The sequence below is a fragment of the Ursus americanus genome, chromosome 7, assembly GCF_024610735.1.
Source record: "Ursus americanus isolate L20-20 chromosome 7, mUrsAme1.1.p, whole genome shotgun sequence".
NCBI classification, from domain to species: domain Eukaryota; kingdom Metazoa; phylum Chordata; class Mammalia; order Carnivora; family Ursidae; genus Ursus; species Ursus americanus.
The window spans coordinates 38,198,563-38,225,470 of NC_142133.1; the positions used below are offsets into that span (position 1 = coordinate 38,198,563).

Sequence of the window (26,908 nt, forward strand, 5' to 3'; positions counted from 1 at the left end):
AACAGCTGGCTCAGAGTTGTGGAGATAAATTCATCCACTTGCTTGATGCAGAACCACACGCAATTTAAGCCTAAGCACCTGGTCTTTTTTCTGATTTTAAATATTTCAAGACCTGAGTAATCAAATCAGTGGGGCAACTTCATTTGGCTAAATGGGGGAGTTGAGGCCAGAAAGTGGTGGGCAATTCGGTCTCTTCCCCAGGCCAAAGCCTGATTGGCTGGGTAGAGCTTCCTACAGAGGTTGGCCAAGCCACTGAGGGCCGGACAGTGCCTGGGGCTTCTGCTGGACTTGTCCAGGGGTTGTCCTTTAAGGTGGCCTCCCCCCCGCTGAGGGTCAGAAATGACACCCCAAGGCTTTTTATCTGTACGCAGACACTGAGTGAGCTATGGCGGGGGCAGTGATGTCTGCACCCTGAGACAGGTCTTCCTAATGCTCTATTCACTGTTGATTCCGTTCAGGTCATCACCCACTTCCCGCCCCAGTGTACTTGAGCTGCAGAAGGGCTTGGTGCACAGACGCACAAAAATATGGCCACCTACCATTTACTTCCCGGGCAGATAGTCCAGTTTCACCATCTTTTATTGGATACAAAGTCATAAATTCTCTGATGCCCATGTGAGTCCTCTTAAATACATACACTCAGGTACATTCGGCAAAGGGCATCTATGGGTGACGTGGAGCAAAGTGCTGGGATGGTGATGCCTGGGTGGGGCAGAGAAGTGGGGCCAGGGAAGGCCCCCTGGGGGCTGGAGGTACAGGCACCACTTCAGAAACAAAACCAAAAAATGCTCTCCACCCCTCCGCCTGATGTGCTTGGGGTGGGGGAAGCTACCCTCACTGCTCAGGCCCATTGCAGCCTGGCTGTGCAGGGAAGGCAGGCCTGGGGGCCGGTTTTGGAGGTCCCCGCTAGCAGTGCCCACTAGAGCCAAGCTTACTAGTGCCAGTCATGAGGCAAGCCTAGGTCACCTCGGGCCTCTGCACTTGAATTCAAGACTCTGCCAGGGCAGAGCTGAGGCCAGGGAGCCCAAGGCCAAGCCCCCCTGGAGCCATGCCAGCAACAGTAGACAAGGCTTGGGCTCGTGGTGGGGAAGCCTGCCTGATTGTCAGGGCAGTCTTGGGACTGGCCAGGGTCCCGGGGGGTTGGGGAAGGAAGAGGAGCTGGTTGCCTCAGTCGGCCCTGGTATTCCGGTCTTCACCCAACCCTAAACCTTATCCTCAGGCAGAAGCTGCAGATGAATACACTTGTCCAGAAAGAAATACGTACACACGACACACACAGCAGTATATACAGAAATGCAGGCCTGGAACAAGGCTGGGTGAGAAAGCATGACCACCAGGGTTAAAGAGAGAAGTGCCAGTTCCCTGGGGGAGGGATTTCCACTCAGGGACTGATGGGCTGGACAGATCACATCGGTATGTTAACTTCTCTGGGCAGGTAGGCCCTGTACCCACTCACCATCTCTGCTGTCTTCACCCCAAGTCCACCAGGAATTGGATCTTTGGCACCAATAGTCACCTGGGAAGGTCTTCAGCCTAGTGCCTTAGAGGGACTAGGGCCTGGGCAGCTTCCCACCCATGGCCCAAAGGACCAGGGGAACAGGCAGGACCCAAAGGCAAAGGGCAGAGCCAAACCTTGGAGCAGCAGGCACTGGGAGGGAGGTGGCTTTTTGTTTGTTTCTGAAGCACTTCTTGAGGGGCTGGCTTGAACCACTCTCACAGGACCAGGAAATCCCGGGCTGCTTTCATCCTTAGGTGGTTTCTTGGCCAGTGGAAAGCCAGGGTTCTGGGCAGCACACTTCCTCTGTCCCAGGGGTCAGATACAGACAGCATCTCCTTCATTCCCTGCTAGTGCCATGCGGAGGCAGCCCAAAGCCTGATGAAGTGCTCGTGCTGAGTGTGCCAAGCCTCCCAGACGCTGGGTCCAGGCCATGTGGCAGGGAGAGGTGTAGGGACACCCAAGTGCCAGAGCCCATGGGACCTCTTACACATGCCTGGGACCCCTGGAGCAGAGCCTGCCTCGATTTGCTCTCAGATATTCCTCTCCTTTGCATCTTACTAGGTGTGAGATACGGAGGAGGATTCTCCTTCGAGGGAGTAAAGGATTAGGTGCTTCAGGAATGGCCAGACCCTCCATCCCTGTTGCCCACCCTCAGCCATGCTCCGTGGTTGCCAGAGAAGTGAACAAACAGAGCATCCCTGCACAAGCTCCCCATACAGCAGCGGGGCTCATCCCCCTGACAGTCAAACAATAGCTTCGAGTTGGGGGACACGGGGCCTGCACCCTGCCACTTCTCAGCATGCATGAAGTCCAGCATGTGTGTCTGCGAGCCGCTTGGGCCAATGCAACATGTACTTGTACACATCCTTCACACACTCCGCTGGGAGAAACCAGGTGGGGACTTGCTGGCCAAACCTCCTACCAGCCGGGGGTAGGGGGTGGGAGGTGGGGGTAGGGCGGCCTGTTCACTCTTCTGCCCCCGGTGCTGGTGGTACTCAGGGCTGTTGCACGAATGAATGAATGACTGAATGACTGGGTGAATGAACCTACTCCTAGAATCAGTCCTCTCAGCACTGCCTTTCTCCCACTCTAGCTCACTGCCCATGCACCCTGATGTCCTTTTCCAGGACTGATGCCAGGCATTCCAGTGGGCACCCACCCAGGGAGAAATTGCCCAATGTCTTGTGTTCAGGGATGGAAGCTTCCTGGGGCAGAAAAATCCCTCAGTAAGGCAGGCTCGTGCCAAGCAGGGCATCCCTTTGTGCTTTGTCTGTGAGATGGGGAAGGCAGCACCTCTGGTCCTAGGGTCTCGAGCAGGAGCTATAGAGGGTACAGCTGGCAAGGCAAGACAGGCACCCAGGGCACCCTCAGATCCTTTCCAGGCCCCTGGAGGACAGAGAAAAGTTGTGCTTCTTCCTGCGACTCCTGGGGACAGGGCCGGGGAGGCGGGACAGTGGAGCCCGCTGCTCCAGAGTGGGGGATGCCACACAGCCACGGCTTCGTGCAGGACCGGACATGGAGCTGCCAACATGATACCCTTGGTATGTGGGGCCTTCAAACGGCAAGGCCAGAATAAGCCAGGGGAGGAAAAATCATCAACAGGAGCTGGGCCAGAGCTGGGTGTGGAGCCAGGGGAGCTGGATACTGGGCCTGTGGGGTCCCAGGTCGGAAGGACTCCTACAGGGTAACCCGGGGCTGGGTCTTGATGTCCCAGCCGGGCTGTAGCAAAAAGGTCCCTTTGGAAAGGGCTGAGAAACTAGAGAAGCCCAGGCCCAGCCAGGCCCAGCAGCCTAATGGTTCAGGCAGAGCTGGCCTCTGGATAGGAAAGAAGAAAACCTAAGATGGATTGAGGTTAATGTTTGAAAGAACTTTCCAAGTGAATGTTAGCAGGACCCAAGGCCTCTACACCACTATGGGAGTTCTGAGAGGAGGAACTGGGGAGACCTGAGTCTTTGGAGCCTTAAAATACCAGAATCTAGTCTTACCAGAACATGCAAGAGGCGGTGAAAACCCCCCACTTGCACTCTGTGGTTTCTAAGCCAAATGGCTCTGGCTCAGGCCCCAGCACCGCCCCTAGGCAGAAGCACTCCAGCATCGCCCACAGCCCACGGGGCCTGTGAAGACGGGAGGGAGGCAAGTCTGATGAGGCTGCTCTTCCTCATCCTTGGCCTCATGGGTCTGTTTCCCTACCAAGGCCACATCTTCAAGCAAGCTAGCCAGACAAGGAAGCAAACCCCTCCCTCCCCCTGGCCTCCTCCAGGCCCCAGCACAGCAGGCAGCCCAGTGACTCCCTCCCACCCACAGCACTGGGGACCAGAGGCCATCAGATTCCTGCCCAAGCACCTAGATTAGAAAGACATTTCTTGAGGACAGGAACTGCTTCTCGCTGCTGCTAAGGTTTCCCAGAGCTAGGACCTTGCCCTTCCAGAGGCTTGGGATTGGTGGAAGGTATAGAAACATGCACCTTTTAGCTCTGAATTTAGCTCTGGTGTGTCGTGAGGGTATGCGGTGGCTGGAAGGGTCTTGTCATTTCTACAGCAACAAAAACTAAGTTTTCTCTACTTGGCAATTCCCCCCTCCCCCCCTGCTTTGGGAGTGGTGGTTTCAATGTCCTGGGGAAAAGTTCTAGATGAATGTTTTGCCATTCCAAGCCCATTCCCACTACCTCGCTGCACCCCTGCCCCCCGCCCCCCACTTTCGGCTGATCACATTCCCAGACCCAGAGGCCTATTGTTATCCCTGGGGAATGTGGACCCAGAGCCTAGGCAGGATGTCTGGAGGGGATGCCCACAGAGGGCTGAAACAGGGCAGGAGGAGGAAAAGAGTCCTCCTTGCCAAGTCTGAGCTGTTTTGGGGAGCCCCCCCCTGGCTGGGGCCTAGCAGAGGCCCCTGACCAGTAGGCTGGGCCTCAGGAGGGGGGGGGGGCTGGCCCAGTAGCCTGAGCAACCAAGGAGCCACTCTGTGGTTACTGCAGGTCCTGAGGGCAATGACACCAGGTGCTGGTGGTGACTCAGCTCCTTGCTGGCTGTGCCCAGAAGGATGCTCCAGTGGGGAGTGGAGTGGGGGTCGGAGGGCAGCTTCTGTCCAAGCCCCTGCCCTGAAGAGGCAGTGCACAGGGTCAGGCCTGTTGCTCCACAGTACCAGGAGGAGGACAGGAAACTCAACCCTTCCCTGGAAGCCAGGGGTAACACTAGGCCTCCGAAGTTCTAGTCCAAATCAGGGTCCCTCTGGAGGTCCAAAGAGAGTGCCCTGGTGTGGGGCTGGCAGGGGCCCTGCCGCCCCCCACCCGGGTTAGCAGCCGCCATCCACCTTGATGTGCAGGATCTTAGAGAAGCCGGGCCTCCGTCGCAGGGCCTGTAGACCGAACCCTGGGTTAGTTCCCCTCAGGGTCAGGCAATTGGGCCCTCCTGTGACACACCCAGGTTACCAACCCCAGCCTAGGGATGTCATCTAGGGTCTTGGGTGGCATAAGAGCCAACTCCTCACCTGTAGTTTTGTCACCATGTCCTCAAACAGCTTCTGGGCCTCAGGACTGCTGGGCTCTTTGAAATAATCAGCAATCCCAATCTGGACCACAATGGACTTGAGGTTCCGGCAAATGCCTAGGAAAAGGTAGGTCATAAGGTGGTGGCTCATGTTTGGCCTGGGCAATGGGACTACTGCTTTTCCTATCACTACTTAATGAAACCAGAACCCTACAGAGAGATGGTCACATGCCAGGCACTGGGCACCACATAGAGGAGAGCAGGCCCGTGGCACCCAGAGGGTCAACCAGATGGGGCTGGCGGGCGGAGGAGGGCAAGGTCATACAGCAGAGGCTGTAGTGGACTCTGGGAGGATGAGTGGGCAACAGCCAATTGTGCAGAGGCTCTAGGAGCTTCCCTAGCAGAGGGGGCAGTTGTACCATGGCCTGGCCATCTGGAAATGAATTCAAGGACAGAGCAGCTGGGGTGAGGCTGATGGGTCTTCTCTGGAGCATGGAGGAGAGGAAGCAGGCAGCAAACAAGTTGGGAGCAGAGGGCTTAAGGGACTAGATGTTGTCATGAAGTCAGTGGAGGAGGAGGAAGAAATTCAGGAGGCTGAGAGGGTTCTGGAGGTCATGATTTTGGTGGCTGAGCATTTAATTCTGGTGGTCAGTCCAGGGCCAGGCCATGAGGCTGAAGGGGAGGGAAGAAGGGTCCTGGCAATAATGAGACAGTCAAGGAATCTTCAGTGCTCAGGACTTAGGTGTGACCAGGGCCTCAGGAAGGGGGGAGGGGCCTGGCCCAGTAGCCTGAGCAACTGAAGAGCCACTCCGTGGTTACTGCAGGTCCTGAGGGCAATGACACCAGGTGCTGGTGGTGACTCAGCTCCTTGCTGGCTGTGCCCAGAAGGACGCTCCAGTGGGGGGTGGAGCGGGGGTTGGAGGGCAGCTTCTGTCCAAGCCCCTGCGCTGAAGAAGTGGGAGCGGCCCCATTGGGGCACCCATGTCCTCAATGAAGGTGGAGCAATGGTCAGGAGTGGAGTAGGAGGCTAGAGGGTGGTGGGGTCTGAGGAGGCATGCTGGAGTCTACAGCAGCATGGAGAGAGGGGTCTTCACCCTGAGAATGGTCCAGCATAGAGAGAGGGGTCTTCACCCTGAGAATGGTCCAGCATGGAGAGAGGGGTCTTCACCCTGAGAATGGTCCTGGCAGGGCTCACATACATCATCTCATTTAATCCTCCCACCCATTCCAGAAGGCAGCTTAGAGGACGGAGATACAGAACCCAGAGAAGTAGAGTAACTTGCTCAGTCACACAGCTCATAAGCAGTAGAGCCAAAATTGAGACCTAGATCAGTCCAGCTCCTGACCTGAATTCCTAACCTGTTGTGTGCTGCCCCTGCCCTTGCCCAGAGGCTCAGGTGGAAAGGCGGCGGCGTACAGCTCCTATCTCCTGTGGGGGTTGAGCATAGGGCAATAAAAGCCTGTTGAACTAAACCATCTGGACCAGATGCTAGCAGGCCTCAAACGCCACACCAGCCTCCGAGGACACTGATGGCGAGGCTAGGATTAGCACCCTGGTCAGTCTGCCCCCTGTGCTGGTGCTTGCTGACAAGGCATGGTAAGAAAGGACAGTGGAAACCTGCCCCCTCTCCCCCGCATTCCCATCGCTCACTGTTAAAATGCAGCAGGGCCTTGGGGGTGACGGGGGTGGCCGTGAGCACCAACATCTCCAGTCCCTTCAGGCCTTCACGGCAGACCTCAGCTGCCACCTCCTGGGTGATCTCCGACACGTGGTCCAGCTCTAGGACCTGCAGCCGCATGCAGTTTCTTGCTAGGAAGAGGAGGAAGAGGGGAGGTCCTGCTGACAAACTCCCCGGGTCTCTCTGGCCCGGTGCCTTCATGCTCCTGCCACCGCCCAGGCCGAAGCCCCAAGCCCCTCTGGGATTTCGGTGTCACACCCACACCTGCTTCCCACCACCCTCTATCCTGGTCCCAAGGAAAGACTCACCAAGTGACGCCAGGCCCTGCACCCCACAGCCAGCGCCCCCAACCCCCAGGGCCCGAAGGTGTGGCCAACAGCGACCGATCATCTGCAGGCAGCGGTTACTGAAGCGTGTGGGCTGCTGGCTGGAGAATGGGGCAGAGAGAGGGCTGTCAAGGAAGCCACTGGTTGCATGACACCCCAAGCCTGCTCCTCTTTCATGCCCCCACTCAGGCTGAGTCCCCACCAACCACCCCAGCTGCTCAAGTTAGAAACCTGGGATCATCCCTGACTTTTCCTCACCTCCTGCCGAGACCTACGGATTCTGATTCCTGAACTCTTTCAGGCACGGTTCAGACCACTGTCCCTATTCATTTGGACTCATCTAGTCTCTCTGCCAATTCATCCAGCACACTGCTGACAGCCATTCGTTCCTCTATTCTCTCACCCAGTCATTCAACAAATGGGCCTCAAGTGTCTACTATAGCCAAGAACAACCGAGCTAGGCCCCGGGGATACAGTGATGATAATACAGACATGGTCCCCGCCCTCAAGGTGCGGGGTGGGGGTGGGGGGCACAGCGGACACACAGAACGTAACCAGCCTGGTGTGATCCTGTCTTTAAGATCAGAAATACTGCAAAGGCTTCCTGAGCACTTCCTAGGTAAAGTACAAAAATCTAACCCCCATACGCAAGGCCTTCCTAACCTTGCCCCCACCTTCCTCTCCACACTCACTGCTCCACCCCATCCGCCACTCACACCAAACCGGCTGTTTCCCTGAACACCTCGTTCCTCAACATTCGCCCAGGCGGCGGGTTTCCTGGCGTCGACCACGCACTTGGTACCAGGGACACGGAAACGGACATTCACAGCCCCGACCCTGAGAACTGCGAGTACAGCGGAGACTCGAGTAGAGATTATTGCAAAACAAACTACAGCAGGGGTTTGGTGTGAGTGGTGGGCAGGGGAGCAGGGACGGATTCTGCCAGGTGGCAGAGAAGGACACGGGATGCCCCGGGAGGCGCTGTCGTGCGGAGAGAGGGCTTGGAGGACAGAGTCAGGGACAAAGAAGCCCGGTTTGAGGAACGCCAAGTCGAGCGGTGAATGATCTGCACCCTCCAACAACCAGCTCTTCTGTGTACGCTGCGTCGACCTCCCTGAACGGCCTTGCGTGTGCCAAACCAGACAGGGCTATCTCTCCGGGTGCTGGCTGAACACGTACATATACGCTTCAGAGACACGTCTGCTCTGAGCCAGCTACGGTCCTACTAAGGCTGAAAGATCTCTAGTGTCACCTTCACTTTGCAGTTGAGAAACAAAGGCACGACTGGATTGCCCTTACGTCACCCTGCCAGTGAGCCAGGACGTCACCCCAGGTCTGATTTTGAAGCCCTGCTCTTCACCGCTAACTACACAGACTGATGAAAGTGAGTCTGTCTCCCCAACTGACCAATCTGGTCAGTCCTCAGCCAGCCCCAGCCCCAGCTCAAGCCTGGCCCCTCCCAACCCCGGCTGGGGCTCACCAAGGGTGAAGTGGCGCCACCTGGAGGGAGACGATCTCTCTGCAGCCTGCGCCCAGGGCCCAAATGACCTCATGGCCCACGGGGTCTGTGGCGCTCCTGTTGAAAAGACAGAGCTGGAACCGCCCACCCTGGTGGCCCTGGCTCCCCTCCCTTGGACCAGAGAACTCTTGGGTCCCTCTGCCTGGCAGCCCCGGGGGAAGAGTAGTCTGACCGCAGGGCCCCCCTGGCCGGAGGCCGAGAGCGTAGGGCCCTACCTGTAGGTGACGGCCTGCAGGGCGCGGCAGTAGCAGCTGGCCAGCCAGAGCGAGCGGTCGGTGAGGATGTTGGGGCAGTGGGAGATGCGCAGGATGAGCAGACTCCCCCCAGCGGCCTTCAGCAGGGACTCCAGCCCTGCTTCCAGGCAGCCCCTGGGGAGGGCCAAGACGTCAGGGCACCGCTTGTGGCCACTTCCTCCGCTGGGGAGCCTCCCCCGCGGAGCTCTGGCTCTGCGGCGCAGTGACACCCAACCGCCCGCCCCCACGGCCTCACCGGGTGCTCCGCGCATACTCTTCCTTGCTCTCCTTCTTGCCCCGCTGCCGGGGCTTCAAGTTCTGCAGCGTCAGCGAGTGGGCCTGGGTGCACCACTGAGCCAGCATGGCCAGGAACTGCAGGGAGAGAAGGGCTGCCTGGCGATGAAGGGGTCTGGGCTTGGTGGGCTGCAGGGACACCAGCCCAAGCCATGAGGCCTCATGAGAGCATTTGGGGGGGCGAGGCTGAAGCTGGGGTGTTGGAAGGGTCGCCAAGGCTAGACCTCCAGGGCCCAGATTCTGCTGGGAGAAAGGTGGGTTCAGAGTGGGGCGGTGGACGGGGACAGGCACCTTGGAGCAGACGCGGGCGTTCTCGAGCAGCACCCGTGTCCAGACGGCGGGGTGGCGAGCCACGAACCGCCAGTCCCGGCAGACCTCGGCGGCGTGCAGCAGCGTGCGTGTGTCCAGGTAGGTGAAGATGCAGAACAGGGCGGCTCGCATCTTGAGGATCTCGGGGCTGATGACCTCGTTGGAGCGTGAGGGGCTGCCCCTCTCAGCTCGCCGACCCCGCCCACTGCCTCCCTCTGGGCGTGCTGCACAGTACCAGAGGGTCAAAGGTCAGTGTGGAGGGTCGAAGGCCAATGTGGGGGTGCAGCTGGGGAGGTGGGGTGGGTAGGAGCTACAGAAGGAATAGGCATGAGGGACCCATGCTGGGGGACCGGTAACTTGGGAAGAAGGACAAGAGGCTTCTGCTTCCCCCTCCTCTGCACACCCCATCTCTAATTATACAAATTAGAAAAAGATGACCCTTCCTCAAGTAAACTGTCTTTTTAAGATCACATATCATCACATTGTCCAAACTCAGCTCCTAGATGAAGCAACTGAGTCAAGTCTAGGAAAGGCAAGGGTTTGGAGGGTGAGGGAACGGATGGATAGAAACCCGGGCTCTGTGAACAGGCCAGGGCGAGCCTGCCCAGAACAGTCACTCGAAAGCAGCCATGCCCCTAACTTGAGCCCTCTAACCTCCTGACCCTGACCCTGACCCACCCACATATGCACATGGCCTTGTGCGTATATAGAAGGGGACTCTCCCTGCTGTTCCAGGGACTAGTCTGCAGTTAACACTCAGTTACTCTGCTGTAAATGTCAACGAGCCCACCATGTTAATGGACCCCCTGAGATGTGGCATCCTTGTGCAGTGCCCAACATGAGCTCCCCTGTGCTGCAGCACTGCTCTCTCATGAGTTCCTTGCCCAAGCTTAAGAGCACTTGTAGGAGAGTCTGTCATCCTCATTGAGGGAATTCTGGGACAACGGGAAAACAGGTGCAGGAGCCCAAGAGATTTACTGCCTCAGCCCTGTGTCCCCTGAGAGGGCCCAGCACCAGAGAAAGACTCGCCTCTCTGGCCTACCCTTCCAGGACTCACCTGAGAGCCGGCAGCTGCTCAGTGGCCCAGCCATAGCAGGCCCAGGGCGGGGGGCATCTGAGGGGCCCTCAGCCTCTGACTCCGTGGTTCGGGAGCCCACGTCCGAGACATCACCCTCCTCCCCCTCCGTGCTGTGTCGGCGGGGTCTGCGCTGCCAGTTCTGGATGGCCTGGCGCCGCAGGCCTGAGCTGCGAGGGGCCTGGGTGCGCTCCGAGCCGCCGTTGGCAGCCTGGGCCCGTGTGCCCAAGCCCCCAGGGCCACTGTCCTCGGGGGCCCCCTCTTCTGGCCGGGGTAGCTCCAGACTGTCACTGTCATAGCAGCCTGAGCTCTGGGATGCAGCAGGGACACGGCTGGAGGCCCTGGGGTGGGGTGGACCAGATGGTAAGGAGCGAGGGGCACCAGGTCCGCCCAAATTCCCCATGCCACCCCTACCAAGGGCAACCCACCCGCCCAACTTTCCAAGAGCCCCCTTCCAAGAGTGTGGAAAGGCAGACAGAGGTGACCCGAGGAGTATGGGGAAAGGAGAAGGAGCCAAGGCCCCAGATGGGCCAGCCATCCAGGGGGCCTGTGGATCCTTCCAGGGTGAGGATGGGCTGTGGGACGGGCCAGGCCCGAGGCTTACCCTGTGCTGGGAGAGGAGCCATGCCTCGACACGGCGTATGTGCTAGGCATGGCCGGGCCCGCGTGGTGTTCTCGCTGTGGGCCCCCAGAGCGGGAGGGAAAGGTGGGGGGTGGGGGTGGGGGAAGAGGCAAGAGGATGAGAAGGAACAGGAGAAACAGGGCACAAGATGGAGAGAAGAGAGGAGGGAGAGGAGAGAGAAGGAAAAAAGTTGGGAAAGATGGACAAATAGACAGACAGACAGCCCAGAAAGGCAGGCTCAACATCCCCCCGCCCCAAACCCACCCAGCATCCCCAGACCCAGGCTTGTGGCTCCTGGGCTCTCATTTGGGCAGAGATGGGCCCCTGAGACCCAGAGCAGCTGGATCACAGCTCACTGGATCACAGCCTCAGGGGCCGGCACTTCTGTCCAGTCAGAGGGGCACCCCTGTTCCTGGACCCCTCCTTCAGGCCCGGAGTCTGCTCATGGGGAAGAGCCAAAGAAGGGAGGCACAACAGGGGGATGGCAGGCAGGGTGTGCGGTGGGACCGTGGGGGGCAGGTGGGCACTCACCATTCTGCCGGGACCCCGGGGACCAGGCCCAGCGCCGCCTCCTCCCCCTCCGCGGCCCAGGCTGGCGCTGGGCGTGCTGCCACAGCTGCTGCTGATGACCTGCAGCTGCCGCTCGGCGCGGTCGGCGCGCTCCAGAAGCTCCTCGATGAACTGCTGCAGCCGCAGCTTGGCGCTGGCCTCCCGCGCCGCCGTCTCCTTCAGGAACTGGTCGATCTGCACCACCTCCCTGGGCCCGGAGCAGTCTCTGACCCCAGGGCCTCGGCCTGGCTGCCCACCCACCCCCTGGAGGAGCCCCCGAGCAGGAGGGAGAGCCACGGCACAGCTGCTCCCGCTCACGTGGGTGCACGCAGTACAGGCCCAGGCACAAGGCACCACGCCACGGCACGCACACAAATGCAACCATACACTCCGAGTCACACACGCGCGCCCCACTGCCCCAGCCCCGACGGTCCTGCTAGGCACCCCTACCCCGCACGGAAACACTCTGTCATATGCGGTCGCGCTCAGAGCCACCTCCTCCGTGCGGAAACACTCTCGGGCACACAGCCACACACACTCGCGTACACGTGCTCATGTCACGTTCACTTGCAAGAGTACACGCAGTCTGAGACAGGCACAGTCCCGCTCACACATTCCAACACACACACGCACACACACTTTCAGAAATATTCTCAGATGCAGAAGGCTCCGGGAAGTACACACAGCAAAGCTCAGAGTCACTTGAGCATTTACTCCCAAATGTATTCACAGCTGTTCATGCATCCACTCAACATTTACTGAGCACCTTCTAGGTGCTTGGCACTGGTCTCGGTGTTTAGGGATACAGCAGTGGACAGACCTGAGAAAAGCTCTTGCCCCCATGGAGCTTATATCAGAACGGGAGTAGAGACATACCATCCATCTATCTCACCATTCTACATTTAAAGACCAGAGAAATTAGAAGCCAGCAAAGAACACTGAGAAGGAGCAGACAAAAAGAAGGGCATTCCAGGAGAGTATCCTGGACGCCAAGTGAAGCAAGTGTTTCAGGGACTGGCTGTGTCAAATGCTGCTGATAGGCTGAGATGACATGAAGGTCATTGGTGACGTGGAGGTCAGTGGTGGAGGTGGCCATCTATCTAATCAGAGTGGATTCAAGAGAGAAAGTGCGGGGATGTACTGTATGGTGACTAACATAATATAATAAAAAATCATTAAAAAATTTAAAAAAAAAGAGAGAAAGTGGAGACGGAAATTGGAGACAAGGATTATAAACAATACTTTCAAGGAGTTGTTCTGGAAGGAGAGAAAAGGGGCAGTAGCCCAGGGGGGCAGTGGCCTTATGGCGGCCGGGAGAAACGACCTCCTGCTTGGCCGCTTTCAGGAAAGATACAGTCGACAAGGAAAATGTGACGATGGCAAAGGGAGAGAGAGAGCGGAATTGTACCACGTCTTTGAGTAGGCAAAAGGGAAGAGGATGTGGTGCCGCCATGCAGGGGCTGGCCTTGGCTAGAGGCATCGAAAAGGAAGAGAAACAGTTTTCAGGGGCAGACGCGCCGTCATACCCGCATGTCCTCATAGTCCCCCCCACACACCGCCATGGCGCTCCTGGCCCCACACATACCACCATCACAAGCTGTGGCCACACAGACACACACAGAGCCACACTCAGGCCCACTCACGGTGGTGGCAGCGGCAGCGACACACACGGTCACCCAGTCGGGCACATTGACAGGCACACCCGCCCACAGCGCCCTGAGGGCCACTCACTGCTGCTTGCGGCTCAGCTCCTGCTCCTTGTGCACCAGGTCCTGCTTGAGCGAGGCCAGCAGCTCCACACTCACGTCCACCTGGCGCGAGAGCTCGGACGCCCGCTCCTCCAGCTCCTCCTTCTCGCGCCCCAGCCGCGCGCTCTCCTGCCGCGCCGTCTCCAGCTCGGCCGCCTTGCGCTCCAGCTCCGCCTGCAGCCGACCCACCTGGCCGGCGATCTTCTGCTCCACCTCCTCGCTCAGCCGCTCCAGCCGCCGGTCCACCTCCAGCTTCTCCAGCGCGCGAATCTTGAGGCGCGCCAGGCCCTCCTCGTAGGCCACATCGGCGGGCGAGGGGGACGCGGGCGAGGCGGAGGCGGGCACGGGGCCCGGGCCCGGCGGCGGCGTCGAGCACGCGGAGGAGGCCACGGACTTGCGGGCGAACAGCTCCCCCAGCGGGATCTCGATCTCGCGCAGCGCGTAGCGCGCGGCGGCGGCGGGCACGAGGCCCGGCTCGGCCAGCTCCTCGCACTGCAGGCTGGCGGGCACCAGGTCGCCGGCGAAGTGGGCGAGGGGCGCGTGGTGGTGATGGTGGTGCAGCAGGTGCGGCGCGGCGGACGACGGCCCGGCCGCCTGCTCCTTGCCCTGGAAGGACGTGCTCTCGAAGACCTCGCGCCGGGCGCCGGGCACGGCCAGCAGGGCGGCGGGCTCGGGCGTCAGCGGGAAGCCTGAGGCGGCAGCGGCGGCCGCGGCGGCGGCGGCGGCACCGTCGCAGATGCTGTTGGTCTTGGAGAGGATGTAGAGCGTCTCGTACGTGTGGCTGTACTCCAGGTGAGCACGCAGCGACGACAGGCTCCGGAAGCGCTTGTGCTCCCCGCAGCGGGGGCAGCGGTACGGCAGGTCCAGCGAGGCCATGGCCCCGCCGCCCCCGCGGCGCCCGGGCTCCACCGCGGCCGCCCCGCGGGTCAGCCGGGCGCGCTCATGGGGGGCCGCGGGCGAGCCCCCCTGCGGGGTCAGGAAGGCTCAGGGCGCCCACGGCCAGGGGCAAGGAGGCTAGAAGAGAGGGAGTAAACCTTAGCAGGGTGGTCTCCCCCACGCGTGAGGCAACACGCGCCCATAATGGAGGGGTGAGGGGATACCTATGGCTTGACCTCCCAGAGGGGGCGGGCCTGCTCTGGTACCCGCGGGAGGGCCTGTACATGTACGACAGTGAGAAAGAATGAGAATTTTTAAGGGGGGAGGGAGGCATTCATTATCCTTGTAATACTTTCAACCTATACTCCAACTAGACATAACCCAAGGGCCCATCACCGGTAGAATGGATAAACTGTGATGTCCATAGTGGAATTTTATCCAGCAATAAGAAAAGGAAGCACTGGTACATCCAAGGACATGGATGAATCCATTCACTATTACGTCGCATAAAGGAAGCCAGAGCAAAGTGCATACTATAGGATTCCATACATATGGAGTTCAAGAACAGACTAAATTGATCATGACAGAAGTCAGAATAGAGGTTACCCCTTGGAGACTATAAACTGAGAAGGGACAGGAGGGAACCTATGTGATGCTGAAAATGTTCTAGATCTTGATATGAGTGGTGGTTATACACTGAATACATATGTAAACAATCAAGCTGTATACTTAAGGCTTGCTCACTATATATATTTGGCTGTATGTATCTTACATCTGAAAAAAATCCTTAAAAGATGCTTATTTCCAGGTCATGCAAACCATACCCATCAGATAGACTGGACTGTTGGCACCACGTTGCAGTGACCAAGTTGTCACCTCACCTGATGATACCTGTGTGCCTGTGTCACTGTTTATTCTTGTCCTGCTTCTGTACCCTCCCATTACAGCCACTCTAGGCACACAGGTCCTTTTTTAGAGTCCTTTGCTAGGTCAGTCTCCAATAAGCGCCCTGCCCTCTGCTCCAAGGGCCACCATATTTGTCCTCTTTAGGCCCCTTCTAGCACAAGCTACCCTTGTGACAAGCAACCTCCGGTCACTCTCAACTCCCGCTGCCCCTCCTCCCTCATCTCTGGCTTCTGGGCAACCTCCTCTGCCTCGTGGAATCTCTACCCGATTCGTCACTGCCTTCCTCTTCCTAACTGCCAGCGACTGGGCTTCAACTACCCTCTGCTGCCTCTGTGCTCCTCTGGGTCACTAACCACCTGCTTATCAATCCATTTGTCGTCAAGGATCTTCACCCATTGGTCCCTTGGCTGATACTACTGACCACTCCATCTTCCCAGGATGCCATGAAGCTGCCCGTTTGGGTTCTCCAACCTCCTCTTCCTACTGCCTTCTAACTCTTCCTGTCTCCTGATGAGAGGTTCACCTTCACACCCTCTTTGCATTTGCCCTCTCCCCAGTACTCGGCTTTGCTCCCACACATTCACTCCGAGCTTTAAGTCAGTGACTCTCAGCTCTGCCTCTCCATCCTGACCTGCTCTCGAGTTCCCTTTGCCTTCAGGCATTTCCACATGGAGATGTGGGTGACTGTTTGTTCCCTTTACCAGCCCAGCACCCCGTCCTTCTCCTGGTAAAATCACTCTGCTTTGACCCTGGAGAACCATTCTTCCTTCCCCACTTTCTCAGTCCATGTGGTCTGAGTGGGGGTTGATGGTCCACCCTGGCTTCAGGTGTAAGAAAGTGATATAGACCTGGCCAGAGTCCTGGGATGGGCAGAGATCACCCAAGTTGAGTCCGTGAGTCATGCCTCCCTCTAGGACTTCTCTGGAAGTACTGGGGAAAAGCATCCTCTTTGGGCTCAGGTTTCTAAGCTGATGGGGAAGGCTAGAGCTGCAGGGGCTCTCTTTGCCTCTTTGAGCGGGGAACCTTCTGGGAATGAAGCCAACGCAGAGAAGCAGAACTGAAATGGAGACAGAGATTTCTCAGAGACACTGAGATCCGATCTGTTCAGTTGGGTGAGCCAGTCCGTTCCCTTCGGTGCTTAAGCCATTTGGAGTCGGGTCTGTGGTATCTGCACTAGAAAGAAGTCCTAACCCAGAAATTAGAATGAGAAATGGAATTTTTTAAAGGAATAGACCCTAAGGAGGAATTAGCCGAACTAAGAGGGGAAGTAAGATAGTACGTCTTCCCACCTCAGAAGTTGGTGACCACTGTCACACAGCAGCAAAGCAGCTGATGAAACTCTCCCACTGTCTCTGGAGCTCAGATGATGTTCCTACCTGGAACTTTAGGGGACTTGTAGAAAAATGTCACCGTGTTGGGGTGTGGCCTCTCCCATGGCCTCAGTAAGGTCCAACAAGAAAGAGACACACTCTGGCTGAAAGGGGCACATCTGAAAGCAGAGAGGAAGAAAATGCTGCTTTGCCCAGAGAGGCACTTTCTGCCTGAGGCTAGTAATCCAATATGGCTGAGAGTCAGATAATTAAGAGCCAGTTCTCTGCTTCTAGCTAAAGTCAGCTCAAGCAAAGACAGGGAGGCTGGAAACATACAGAGAGACAAACCTGGGCCCTGACAGGCTCTTGACTCCTCAGGCCCTTCAAGAACTCCTCCTGCTGTGCCCTCCCAGCTCGACAGAAGCAACCACTGCTTTCATCAAAACAGCCTTCCACTGGGATACAGCTTAAGTGGGAAGGAGTAAATGAACTCTGCCTCCTGCCCCGGAAGAGGGGTTTGCAGTGGCCCAGGGCAGAGGCCTAGCCAGAAGCAACAGAACCCTGGGCTCCCGGGATGGGCAGAGCACCAAGGGCTGTTGCTAAGAGATGACCCCTGCTCCTCCCCCAACACTATCACCAGGGACTTGATTCAAGAATTACAACTTCCAATGAGGTCTCTAGTTTGGTTAATGGCTCTGGGGACAACTGAATGCAAATTGACTGAAAGCTTCCTAATGATTAAAGGGATTGTATTGCCAGAAAAACCCACAAACCTGGAAAACAAAGGCCGGGGATTACTCAGCTCCTAATGTTCCCCGCCCCTTAAATTGCATCCGTGAGCCCCCAATGCCCCTTTTTTGCGTGGCACAGAGTGTGAGGCTCTTCGTGACGGCAGAACTAAAGCAGCCAGAAACAGGAGTCAGGGAACCTCGTCCTCACCGACTGGTCAAGCGTGTGGACCACGGATGGGTCTGTGACCACTGAGGGTTTTTCCTCATCTCCCTTCTTAAGCTGAGAAGGTTTTATTCTTTCAGCTATCCGATCTTTCCTCCATCACGGTCCAGCTGTAAACTGAAAGACCGTGAGGGGCTAGCCCAGTACCCTGCCAAAGAGACAGCCCATCACCAAGATCTTGAATTGGGGCTGGACGCACTAAGTGGATGAGAACTTGGAACATCTCCTTCTGGAGATGGGACAAGTGTATTTTAAGTTTTTTGAGGGATAGTTGTGTTATGATAAAGAGAAACATTTTAAAAACTTACAAGTAGCGGGATCTGTGTAGATCTTGGCCAGAGGTGGGATGCAGTGGGCATTTATTCTTTTTTGCTATGCAGCTCCCGTCCCCCTTTGTGGCTAGACCCCCAGTTTTTCCTTGGAGAACCATTCCCCCCACTCTGGGTTAGGCTTGGAGGGGAGCGCCTGTGACCTTAGCCTGTTCATCAGTCACAGCGATCGTTCATCCTGGGCACATTTCCCACTCCAGGCCAATATGGCCACTCCAGGACCTGTGCCCAGCTGGTAGAATGTGAGCCTGGAGCTGCTTGTGCCCATTTCTATCCTCCTTGGGCAAGAAGAACAAAAAGACTCCCTTGAGATGGCCTCCCTTGATCACCCAGATCCAGATGGGCCTGAAACTTTAATGACCCCTGGTGTCAAAAAGCAAACCTTGGACTTCCCCTCACCCACTCCCCAGGATCCATCCCTGTTTCCTTCAACAGTGCCACTGTCCTCCCAGTCACACCACACCACTGGCCATCCTGACCTCGCTTTCTGCTCACCATCAAGACCTGTTGATTTTTTCCTTTAGCGGTCCTCTTCTCCTGCTCTGTGCTTTTCCTCACACCCAGACCGCTGGCCCGGGTTTCAGCTCGGGCCCTCTTCTGTCCCCTGTTAGGCACCAGGCTCCTCTGTCTACAGACCACTCCTGCTCATGCTCTTTCAATGGCTCCCAGCATCTGCCAACTGCAGCCAAACCCAGCTTCGCCTTTGGCCTCAAAACTGTACTCTTGCCAATTTGAGAGTAAAAAGTGGCCTGGCTGTTTTACTTGCCTTTCTCTGATTACTGTAGCTGGATATTTTTTTTACACATTTAGCAGTCGTTTATATTTCTTTGGTGACTTTGCCTATGCACTATTTTGCTCATTTTTATACTGAACATTTGTATTTTCTTATTGATTTTCAAAGGCTTTTTCTAATATTGATCCCTTGTCGTTTACAACAAATGGTCTTCTCCAGTGTGTTGATGGGCTTGTTTATGGTCTTTACTGATATAATAAAGCTGATAGTTGGCTTCAGTAAAAGTCCTTAGGATTTCTGATTTTGTTAACATGCTTAGTAAGTCTGGCCCTACCTGAAGACTATATAAACAGTTATATATGTTTTCTTTTTATACTTTGTGATTACCTTTTTTTAAAAGTCTAGAGCAATTTTTTAAATTAAGGGCCTTAAATAACCATAATACCATACACTGACAGTGACTTGGTAGCATACAAATACTTCAGGCTATCAGGTTTCCTTTTTATACAAGGGAGTTTTAAAATCCAAAAATTTTTGGTATGCATGGTGAGACAAGGATTTAAAAAAAAAACATAACTTTTTGTTATGGACATTTTCACACATATTCAAAAAGACAATCTGATGCTACACTCCTGTGTACCCACCATCCAACTTCAACAGTGACCAACGTACAATAATTCTGTTTCATCTGTACCTGCTCGCCTGCCTTGCACTTCCCCACCCCCACCACTGGATAATTTTGAGCAAATCCAAGGGTTTCTATTATTTTACCCAAAAAGTACTTTAGTACCTATAAGACAAGGACTTACATTTCTTTTTAAAAAAACACTTAGTCACTGTTTTAACATCACCATCATTTAAGTATATTGAAACCAAAAAGTGGCCTCAAGAGGTAAATCCAGAAGACATTTCTCTGAGAAGACCAACAAAATAAACTGTCTTCTGGCAAATCTATTCAAAGTGGTAAAGAAAGAAAGAAAGAAAGAAAGAAAGGAAGGAAGGAAGGAAGGAAGGAAGGAAGGAAGGAAGGAAGAAAGAAGGAAAGAAAGAAAGAAAGAAAGAAAGAAAGAAAGAAAGAAAGAAAGAAAGAAAGAAAGAAAAGAAAGAAAGAAAGAAAAGAAAGAAAACAAACACATAACACTATGAATGAGAAAAGGAATATAACCACTCACAAGAGATTTTTTTTTAATTACTAAAATGCTACCAGGTACAACCCTTGGCCCAAATTTTTTGAAAATCTGGATGAGCTGAATATTTTTCTAGGAAAATATGAATTATCAAAATTGACTCAAGACGAAATAGAAAACCTGAATAGATTAATAACTATAGATAAAATTAAAGAAGTTGGCAAAGTGACCAGAGATGTTTTAGATAGAATTCAGCTCACATACACACAACTGTTCGGGAACAGGGTTATTCTGTAACGTATGGTCAGCCTGGTATCAGGGCACCCATGTGCACCTGCCCATCCCAACTAAGTGCCGGTCCCTTCTGTGCGGGCACTCTCGGGGCATCAGAACTGGCCAGCCTTCCCCCTCCCCTCCCCATCTACTTTCGAAGCACCCTTTTCCTGAACAACACCCTGCTAGCCAAGCTCTGAGACGGGCAAGTCTGGGGGTGCAGGCCTGTGTGTAGCTGTGCAAGGTAGAAGAAGGAAGGGACTTTCCAGGTCCAGGTGGCTCGTAAGACCTGAGCCAGCCTGCCCCATAGTTTCCCTCCACAGGCCAGAGCAGAGGAAGGACTATGAATCATTCTTAGGAATATTTTTGCCTAGATGTACACACTCAGCATGAGCCCAAGCTTTGCCCGAATGCAGGCAAGAACGTGATGGAGGGAGAGGGAGGCAGAAGAGGAAGAAAAAGAAAAATGGAAGTGTTGCCTGTTCAAATTTGATCACAGTCCTGTATTATTCGTATCATGACAGAACAGTTGGCGATTTCCTTTGCATTCTAGTCTCCCCAAATCAGCAACCTCTGCAGCCCTAATACCTGCCTCCGTTTTCAGCCTGGACCTGCCCCCTCAGCATCCGCATCCTTCCCTCTTCTGAAAAGCCTAGCTCAAGTCTCCTTTCCTCTCAGTCCAGCTGAAGGTTTTCATTGGGTAGAAGGATTCTTCAAGCTGAACCAGAGGCATTGTCTTTTTTTTTTTTTTTTTTTTTGGTAAGGTTTTCAGATGTGTGAGTCTCATCTCCTCAAACAAGGCCAACCATCTCAAGATGTGTGTCTTCCCTGGCTCCTGTCTACTGTCACGTTCTCATGGACTCTGCCAGAAACACAGAGAATCTTGCATTTTCATGGCTTCCACTACCAGGTAGGCCCTGCAAATTCCTGCAGTGGACATTTGTATTTTTATCAACTTCTGTTGACACAACATCTCATTCTTTCTTTGGTAAGCTGCTCCTCCCCCCTCCCTGTGGTTCGGACAGGGCTGCATGACCCAGGCCTGACCTATCATGGTGCCCCCATCTCTTTGGCCACCATGAATGACCCCAGAATGGACACATTCCTCAAGCTGAGCCAACAGAGTCCTTCTCTGGGAATGTAAATGAAAGACTGAGGAGTCTGTTGTTCCTCTGGGATCACACGCTGGGACGATGAAGCTGTCTATGGCCTTGTGTAACCTCCATCTACCACATGGACAAAGTCCACGTGTGGCGGGGGAAAAATATGGCAACAAAGTGAAGCTGAGCCAAGAGCTAGAAAGAGTCCTCGCCACATTTTTGAGAACCCAGGTACAGTCATGCCCCAAACCCACTCATCCCCCTTCTTTCCAGTTATTTGAATTGGTACATATCCCTTTTTGCATAAAGTAATTTGAATGCGATTTCTGTCCATTGTGATCAAAAGTCCTCACATTCTCGCAAATCGGTATTTCTAGCCTAGAATTCTCCCCTGGGCGTTATTAAAACATGAATTCATTCATGTTACATTTATTGAGTCCCTGCTCTGTGCCATGAACTGTATCAGATGCCATGCTAGGTATGTTGAGGACACCCAGACCAACAAGACCCAGATCTTGCCTTCAAACAGCCTGCGGTCTCCGGGGACAGACTGAGGTATTAGATGATATGGTCATGAAATCAATGCTATGTACAAACATGGGATTCTATACTCAATTGTGCTTGAGGAATTGGGAGACTGAGGAACCCCCAGAGGCGGTAACATCTAGGATGACTCTGGAAGATCAAAGTAGAGTCAGGTGAGGAAGTGTAATTATGAGGTTGGGAGAGGGGAAGAGAGACATTCTGAGCATGGAGGACAGGATCCACAAAGACAAAAAAGCATGCCTCCCTCTGGGAACTAAAATGCAAGCTCTGTCTCAGTCACTGCTCCTTCCCCGGCACTTCCGGCACTGCGTGGCATGGGGTAGCTGCTTAGGTAAGTGTTTGTGGAATGAAGGAACTCCAGGACTTAATCAGAGGTACAGTGGAGAGAATGGCCTACGGAGGATCAAGGTCAGGAAGAAGGCTGCTGGAAGTAGAAACTGTGACAGCCAAGGCGGCAGGCGCACAATGAAGAGAAGGACGGATAGGAAGGACAGTCGAGAAGGCTTGGTGACAGAATGATTGTGGCTGGTACTAAAGAGAGGAGTGAAGGATCAAACTCAGGTTGGGGTTGTGAGCATCTAGGTAGATGGGAGACTGTGGTTCAGTTAGGAGGGAAAGTGAAGCAAGGCAGGTTTGGGGAGAGATCGGTTTGGTTATAGATGGCATGAGTTTGAGGTTCCAGTGGGCCCTGGAAGTAGAGATGGTTGGTACATCGTTTGTGATGTGGAGCCAAACATACAGTTACGGCACCCGAAGCATAAAAGGGGATGAGTAGGATTGGGGAGAGGGTGCAGAGAGAGGAGAGCAGGGGAAAGGTGGATCCTCAGGGAGGTGGAGGAGGGAGAAGAACCAAGAAGTTCCTAAGAACCAGCAGAAGCAATGGGAATTCTGGTGGGAAACCTCTGGGAAGAGAGGATGTCAAGGAGGGAGGGAGCAGGCAGCAGTGTAAACATGGTGTAAACAGAAGTTGATGACACAAGTCAGAGGTGCAAAGGGTCCACTGGGGACTTCAGGGAGCACCACTTTGATGAGCCTGGCCGAGGGGGTTGAGGGGAGAGTGAGACAGAGACAGTGAGTGGACACAGGAAGCTCAATTGTGAAGGGGGAAGAGGCAGCGTGGGAGATTCCAGAAGGAGCTTTTAAGATGAGAGACACCTGAACATATTTAAATGCATCTTAGAGATAACCTAATTCTAATCTATACCATCACTTCCGCTTTCCCGAGGCACACATTACCCAATGCCTTAGATCTGACATTTATAGCAATTCTTTTTTTTTTTTTAAGTGCTCCTTACAAGCAGCCTGTAGAGAGGGAAAGGATGAAAAGGATGATATTTTAATGTAGGTGGCTCAGAGCTTAATATGGCTAATAATGAACTCACAATAGCACAACATTCACCTTCAAGCCTGCTTCTTTCTCCCGTTTCCTATCTTGACCAACATCTTCATTATCTACTCTGCACCTTGGATGCAACCCCCGAGGCATCTCTGAATTCTCCAAGTCCCCCTCAGACCTCATCAATCCCCAGTTTTTGTAATACTGCCTTCTAAATACTTGATTGTTTCCTCTAGCCCCTGCCCCTTCTATCTGGTCCACTGATACCACTGCTAACCGCAGTCTCTAACTCCACCAGCTTTCAATGTTCTCTGCAAATACAGATCCAGTCTAACCGCAGTCTCTAACTCCACCAGCTTTCAATGTTCTCTGCAAATACAGATCCAGTCATGTCACACTTCTTCTAAAAGAAATCTCTGAGGTCAGGCCACTTTCTGGAAGGTAATGTCCACCATGCTTTGACTGCCCTCAAGGCGGGCCCCACTCAGCCTTGCCAGCCTACCTTTGCATCTGCTTACAGCTGCGTCCTTACTGAGTCCTGTGGGGCTTAGCTTCACTGAGAAGGGCCCTGTGCCACTGAGAAGGGCCCTGTGCCATCCCAGCCTCAAGTCTTGGCTCATGCTGGTCCCTCTTCCTGGGTCTCCCATCTCCGAATGGTGAATTCTGCAGGCCCAGCTCAAGGGCTACCCATTCCATGAAGCCTTCCTCGACTCCCTCCTTCAGCTCAAATCACATCACAGCATGAATCACTCCTTACCATAGCTCTTCAGATATGGTAACAGGTGTCATACGCTGGATGGTCGAGGACCTGTCTGCACATCAGATCCCGCCCTACGCATACACTGGAGGGCAAGGACAATGCAAATGACTCACCCTCATACTTCCCTCCCACACAGTAGACATCAGTATGTCATTCTTAGAGGAATCACTGAATAATGGATGAACTGATTGATTTCATGTAGCCAAAGTGATTTCTACCACTCATGATCATGGAACTGGATGAATCTGGTTATAATTAAGTCAATCTAAGAATCACCTGGAATAACAAGTGCTTCCCTGGCTCTGCTTACTTCCCACCGACTGGGCAGTAGTAACCTGCTGTGTCTTCTTGACTCTGTCACTCTGGCAGAGCTCCAAGCTTCAGGGCCTCTCTGCTTCATTCTAGTTTATCCACGCAACAAAAAGATGTCAACCAGGGGTGCCTGGGTGGCTCCATCGGTTAAGCATCCAACTTAATTTTGGCCTGAGATTGGGTCATGATCTCAGGGTCATGAGATCGAGCCCCTCTATGGGCTCCGCTCACCAGGGAGTCTGCTTGAGATTCTCTCCCTCTCCCTCTGCCACTCCCCCTGCTTGTGTGCCCTCTCTCTCTCTCTGTCTCTCTCTCTCTGTCACACACACACACGTGTGAATAAATAAATAAAATCTTAAAAAAAAAAAGATGTCAAACACAAGGGCCATGCCAGCCACTGCAGACACAAAGATGAATAAGACAGTCATGCCCTCAAGATGCTTACAGTCTAATAATCTGAACAGTGAACGTTTACCTACTAATTACCCTGGCCAGATACCACGCTTCTCATTTAACCCTCATGACAGTGCCGCCAAGTAGATGGTATTGTCTCTATTTTAGGAGGAGGAAAATGAGGCTCAGAGTGGCCAAATCACTTGCCCAAGGCCAGGAAGTGACTGTAACAGACTGTTGCTTTGATGGCCCCCTGGAACCATGCCTCCCAGGATTCTTGCCCTTATGCGGTCCTCTCCCATATTAACTCAAAGCTTGGCCGTGTGACTTGCTTTGGCCAATGATGCAGGCAGAGGCTTGATAAGCATTTGTCCCAGAGGGCTTATCCTCTTGGAATCCATTTGGGATCCAGCTGCCATATAAAAAACAGGCTAAATTACTGATTCATTAGATGCCACATGTAGAGAGACCCTGGAGGATGAAAGGCCATCTTGACATTCCTTTCCAGCCAGTCCCTCAACTGAATGCTGCTGAGAGGTGCCACGTGAGCTCACAGCCATGGCCACAGTCACGGCCAACCCACAGACCATGAGAAACAATAAATCACTGTTGTTTTACGCCCCTACATTCTGGGGTGGTTTGTTACACACCAGTGTATGAGTGATAGACTAGGATTTGAACCAAGTATTACCTGACTGACTTCAAAACCCATGCTCTTAGTCTTAACACATGTTCCTTCTGCTTGGGAGTAGAGTGTCACACCAACGCTATAATATTCATTGGCTGGCCCACAGTAGTGCTCAATAAATATTTGTTGAAGGAATGAATAGGGAGTGGTGGGCTTTTGTTTTTTTGTTGAAGGAATGAATTTGTTGAAGGAATGAATAAAAGGAGTGGTGGGCTTCCAGAGAGGCAGGAAAGTCCAGGGAACTCAAAGGCAGGATGGCAATTACCTTTCAACAACCATCACCCCCTTCCAGCTATAAATATTCCAAAAACAAAAATACGCTAGGCATCCCTAAATCTAGAAACAAGTGTGTGCATATCACCAAACTTTCTCTCTGTCCGTCTCTTTCTCTATTAAATTCAGACCAGGCAAAATTGATAAGTTAGCGGAGTTTGGTTTTTGATGGTCATTCTCCCTGCCCCCAGGTCCCCCACCACGCCTCTGGCATCTCCTCTACCTCTCATTTGGCCTTCTGGGCCCAAGAGCTTTTTCTCCCTCTTTCCATAAAAATCAGCATGCAGGAAAGGAGCAGAGAAGGTGAAACTTACAGAAATGGGGGAGGAAGATTTGGATGTTAATAGATGGCTTTACAGGCCAAAGAAATGAAGCTCTAAGCTCAGTGCTTTCAGGAGACATCTGCCAGCAGGTGGAGGAGGTGTTCTAAGGATGGGGAGGCAGCTGGAAGTGTCCCTGTGGATGGAGAATAAAGGAATGCCCCCTGACTCTCCAAATCCCTCCAAATCCCCCAAGGAGCGGGTTCTGGCTCTCCACACCTGGGGTTGTGGTCACCACATGTGCACCTCCCAGTCACTATAGCCTAGTGAAGACCCACAGGGATCAATGCATCCAGTCCCCTGCTTCCGGGCAGCCCTGACACTGCCTTTTCTGTTCTAAGATCCCCTTCACTCTTGTGCTCCTGCCAACATGCACACACCTCCCAAGGTCACACACACATGGCTCTAGCACCTGGATCCCACACCCAGGAAACCCCCTCGGCTCCTCCTCACTGCACACTCGACCTAAGGAGAGAGCAGGCCCCACTTCCACTCACAGACACACCATGGCAAGTGCACACAGGCGCCGTGTCACACACTCACATGCAAAGCAATGCAGCGAGGAGCACACATCCAGATCACCGTGGACAGTCACCAACGGAGGCACTGGGCTATGAGAGAGAAATCTGCGTGCACACACATGCACACCTCCAGATCGTCCAGACTATCACACATGCACACCGGCACGCACACAGACACCCAAAGCCTCCCACCCTCAGACTCCCGCACAGGTGCCCAGCCAGGCCTCAACACCAAGCCCCTCCCCCACCCCTTTTCAGAAGCAGGTGGAGAGGGCTGGGTTTGAGGGCGCTCGCCTTCCTCCTCCCTCTTTCTGGCCCTGCTCTCCAAGGTCCAGAGTCCCAGTGGAGTCTGGAGCCCGCCCCCCGCCCCCCAACCTGGCTCGGGGAGCGACTGGCGAGAAGGGGGGGATGGGAAGCCTGGTCTTAAAACGTTCTGATTTTAATTCCTTAAATTAACCCCTTCCCTGCCTCTGGCCTGGCCTGCCCAGAATCCCTCCCGGTCCGGCAGCCTCGCGGGCCTCCCGAGGGCTGTGGGGGAGAAGGAAGAGGAGGAGGAGGCAGCGGCTGGGGTCCTCCCTGCCTTCTCTCTCCAGGAGCGGTCCCGCAGCGCGCCCGTGACTCGCCCTTACCTCCTCCACCCCGCGGCGAGGCCAGGCCCCGCGGCCCTCGGCTGGGGGTGCACAGGCAGCCCCCGCGTGCCGTGTCCAGATGCAGGGCCGCCCTGGGGCCTCGGATCTCGTTCCCCTCCGCAGCCTCGGGTGGCCGCCGCGGCTTGCGCCCCCGCCTCCCTCTCGGGGCGGGGGCGGCCGAGCCT

The 26,908-nt window shown here is 54.5% G+C and overlaps 1 protein-coding gene across 1 annotated transcript; it reads right to left on the reverse strand.

Annotated features, from left to right (window-relative positions):
- Positions 1–561: 561 nt before the first annotated feature.
- Positions 562–14,213, reverse strand: FBXO41 (F-box protein 41). The gene is made up of 12 exons (XM_045788269.2): positions 13,321–14,213; positions 11,572–11,797; positions 11,023–11,096; positions 10,401–10,759; positions 9,326–9,567; positions 8,997–9,112; positions 8,723–8,875; positions 8,469–8,564; positions 6,971–7,089; positions 6,635–6,793; positions 4,985–5,100; positions 562–4,852 (listed from the first exon to the last, which is right to left on the reverse strand). The coding sequence occupies exons 1-12, from the start codon at positions 14,211–14,213 to the stop codon at positions 4,790–4,792; spliced, it is 2,616 nt and encodes an 871-aa protein (XP_045644225.1). The 3' UTR covers positions 562–4,789.
- Between the last annotated feature and the right edge of the window lie 12,695 nt (positions 14,214–26,908).

Coding starts and splice junctions, on each gene's coding strand:
- FBXO41 (XM_045788269.2), bottom strand. CDS start 14,213: ATGGCCTCGCTGGACCTGCCGTACCGCTGCCCCCGCTGCGGGGAGCAC. Junction 11,798..13,320: donor GAGCTGAGCCGCAAGCAGCA/GTGAGTGGCCCT, acceptor CTCCGGGCCCAG/GGAGGTGGTGCAGATCGACC. Junction 4,853..4,984: donor ACATGGTGACAAAACTACAG/GTGAGGAGTTGG, acceptor TTCGGTCTACAG/GCCCTGCGACGGAGGCCCGG.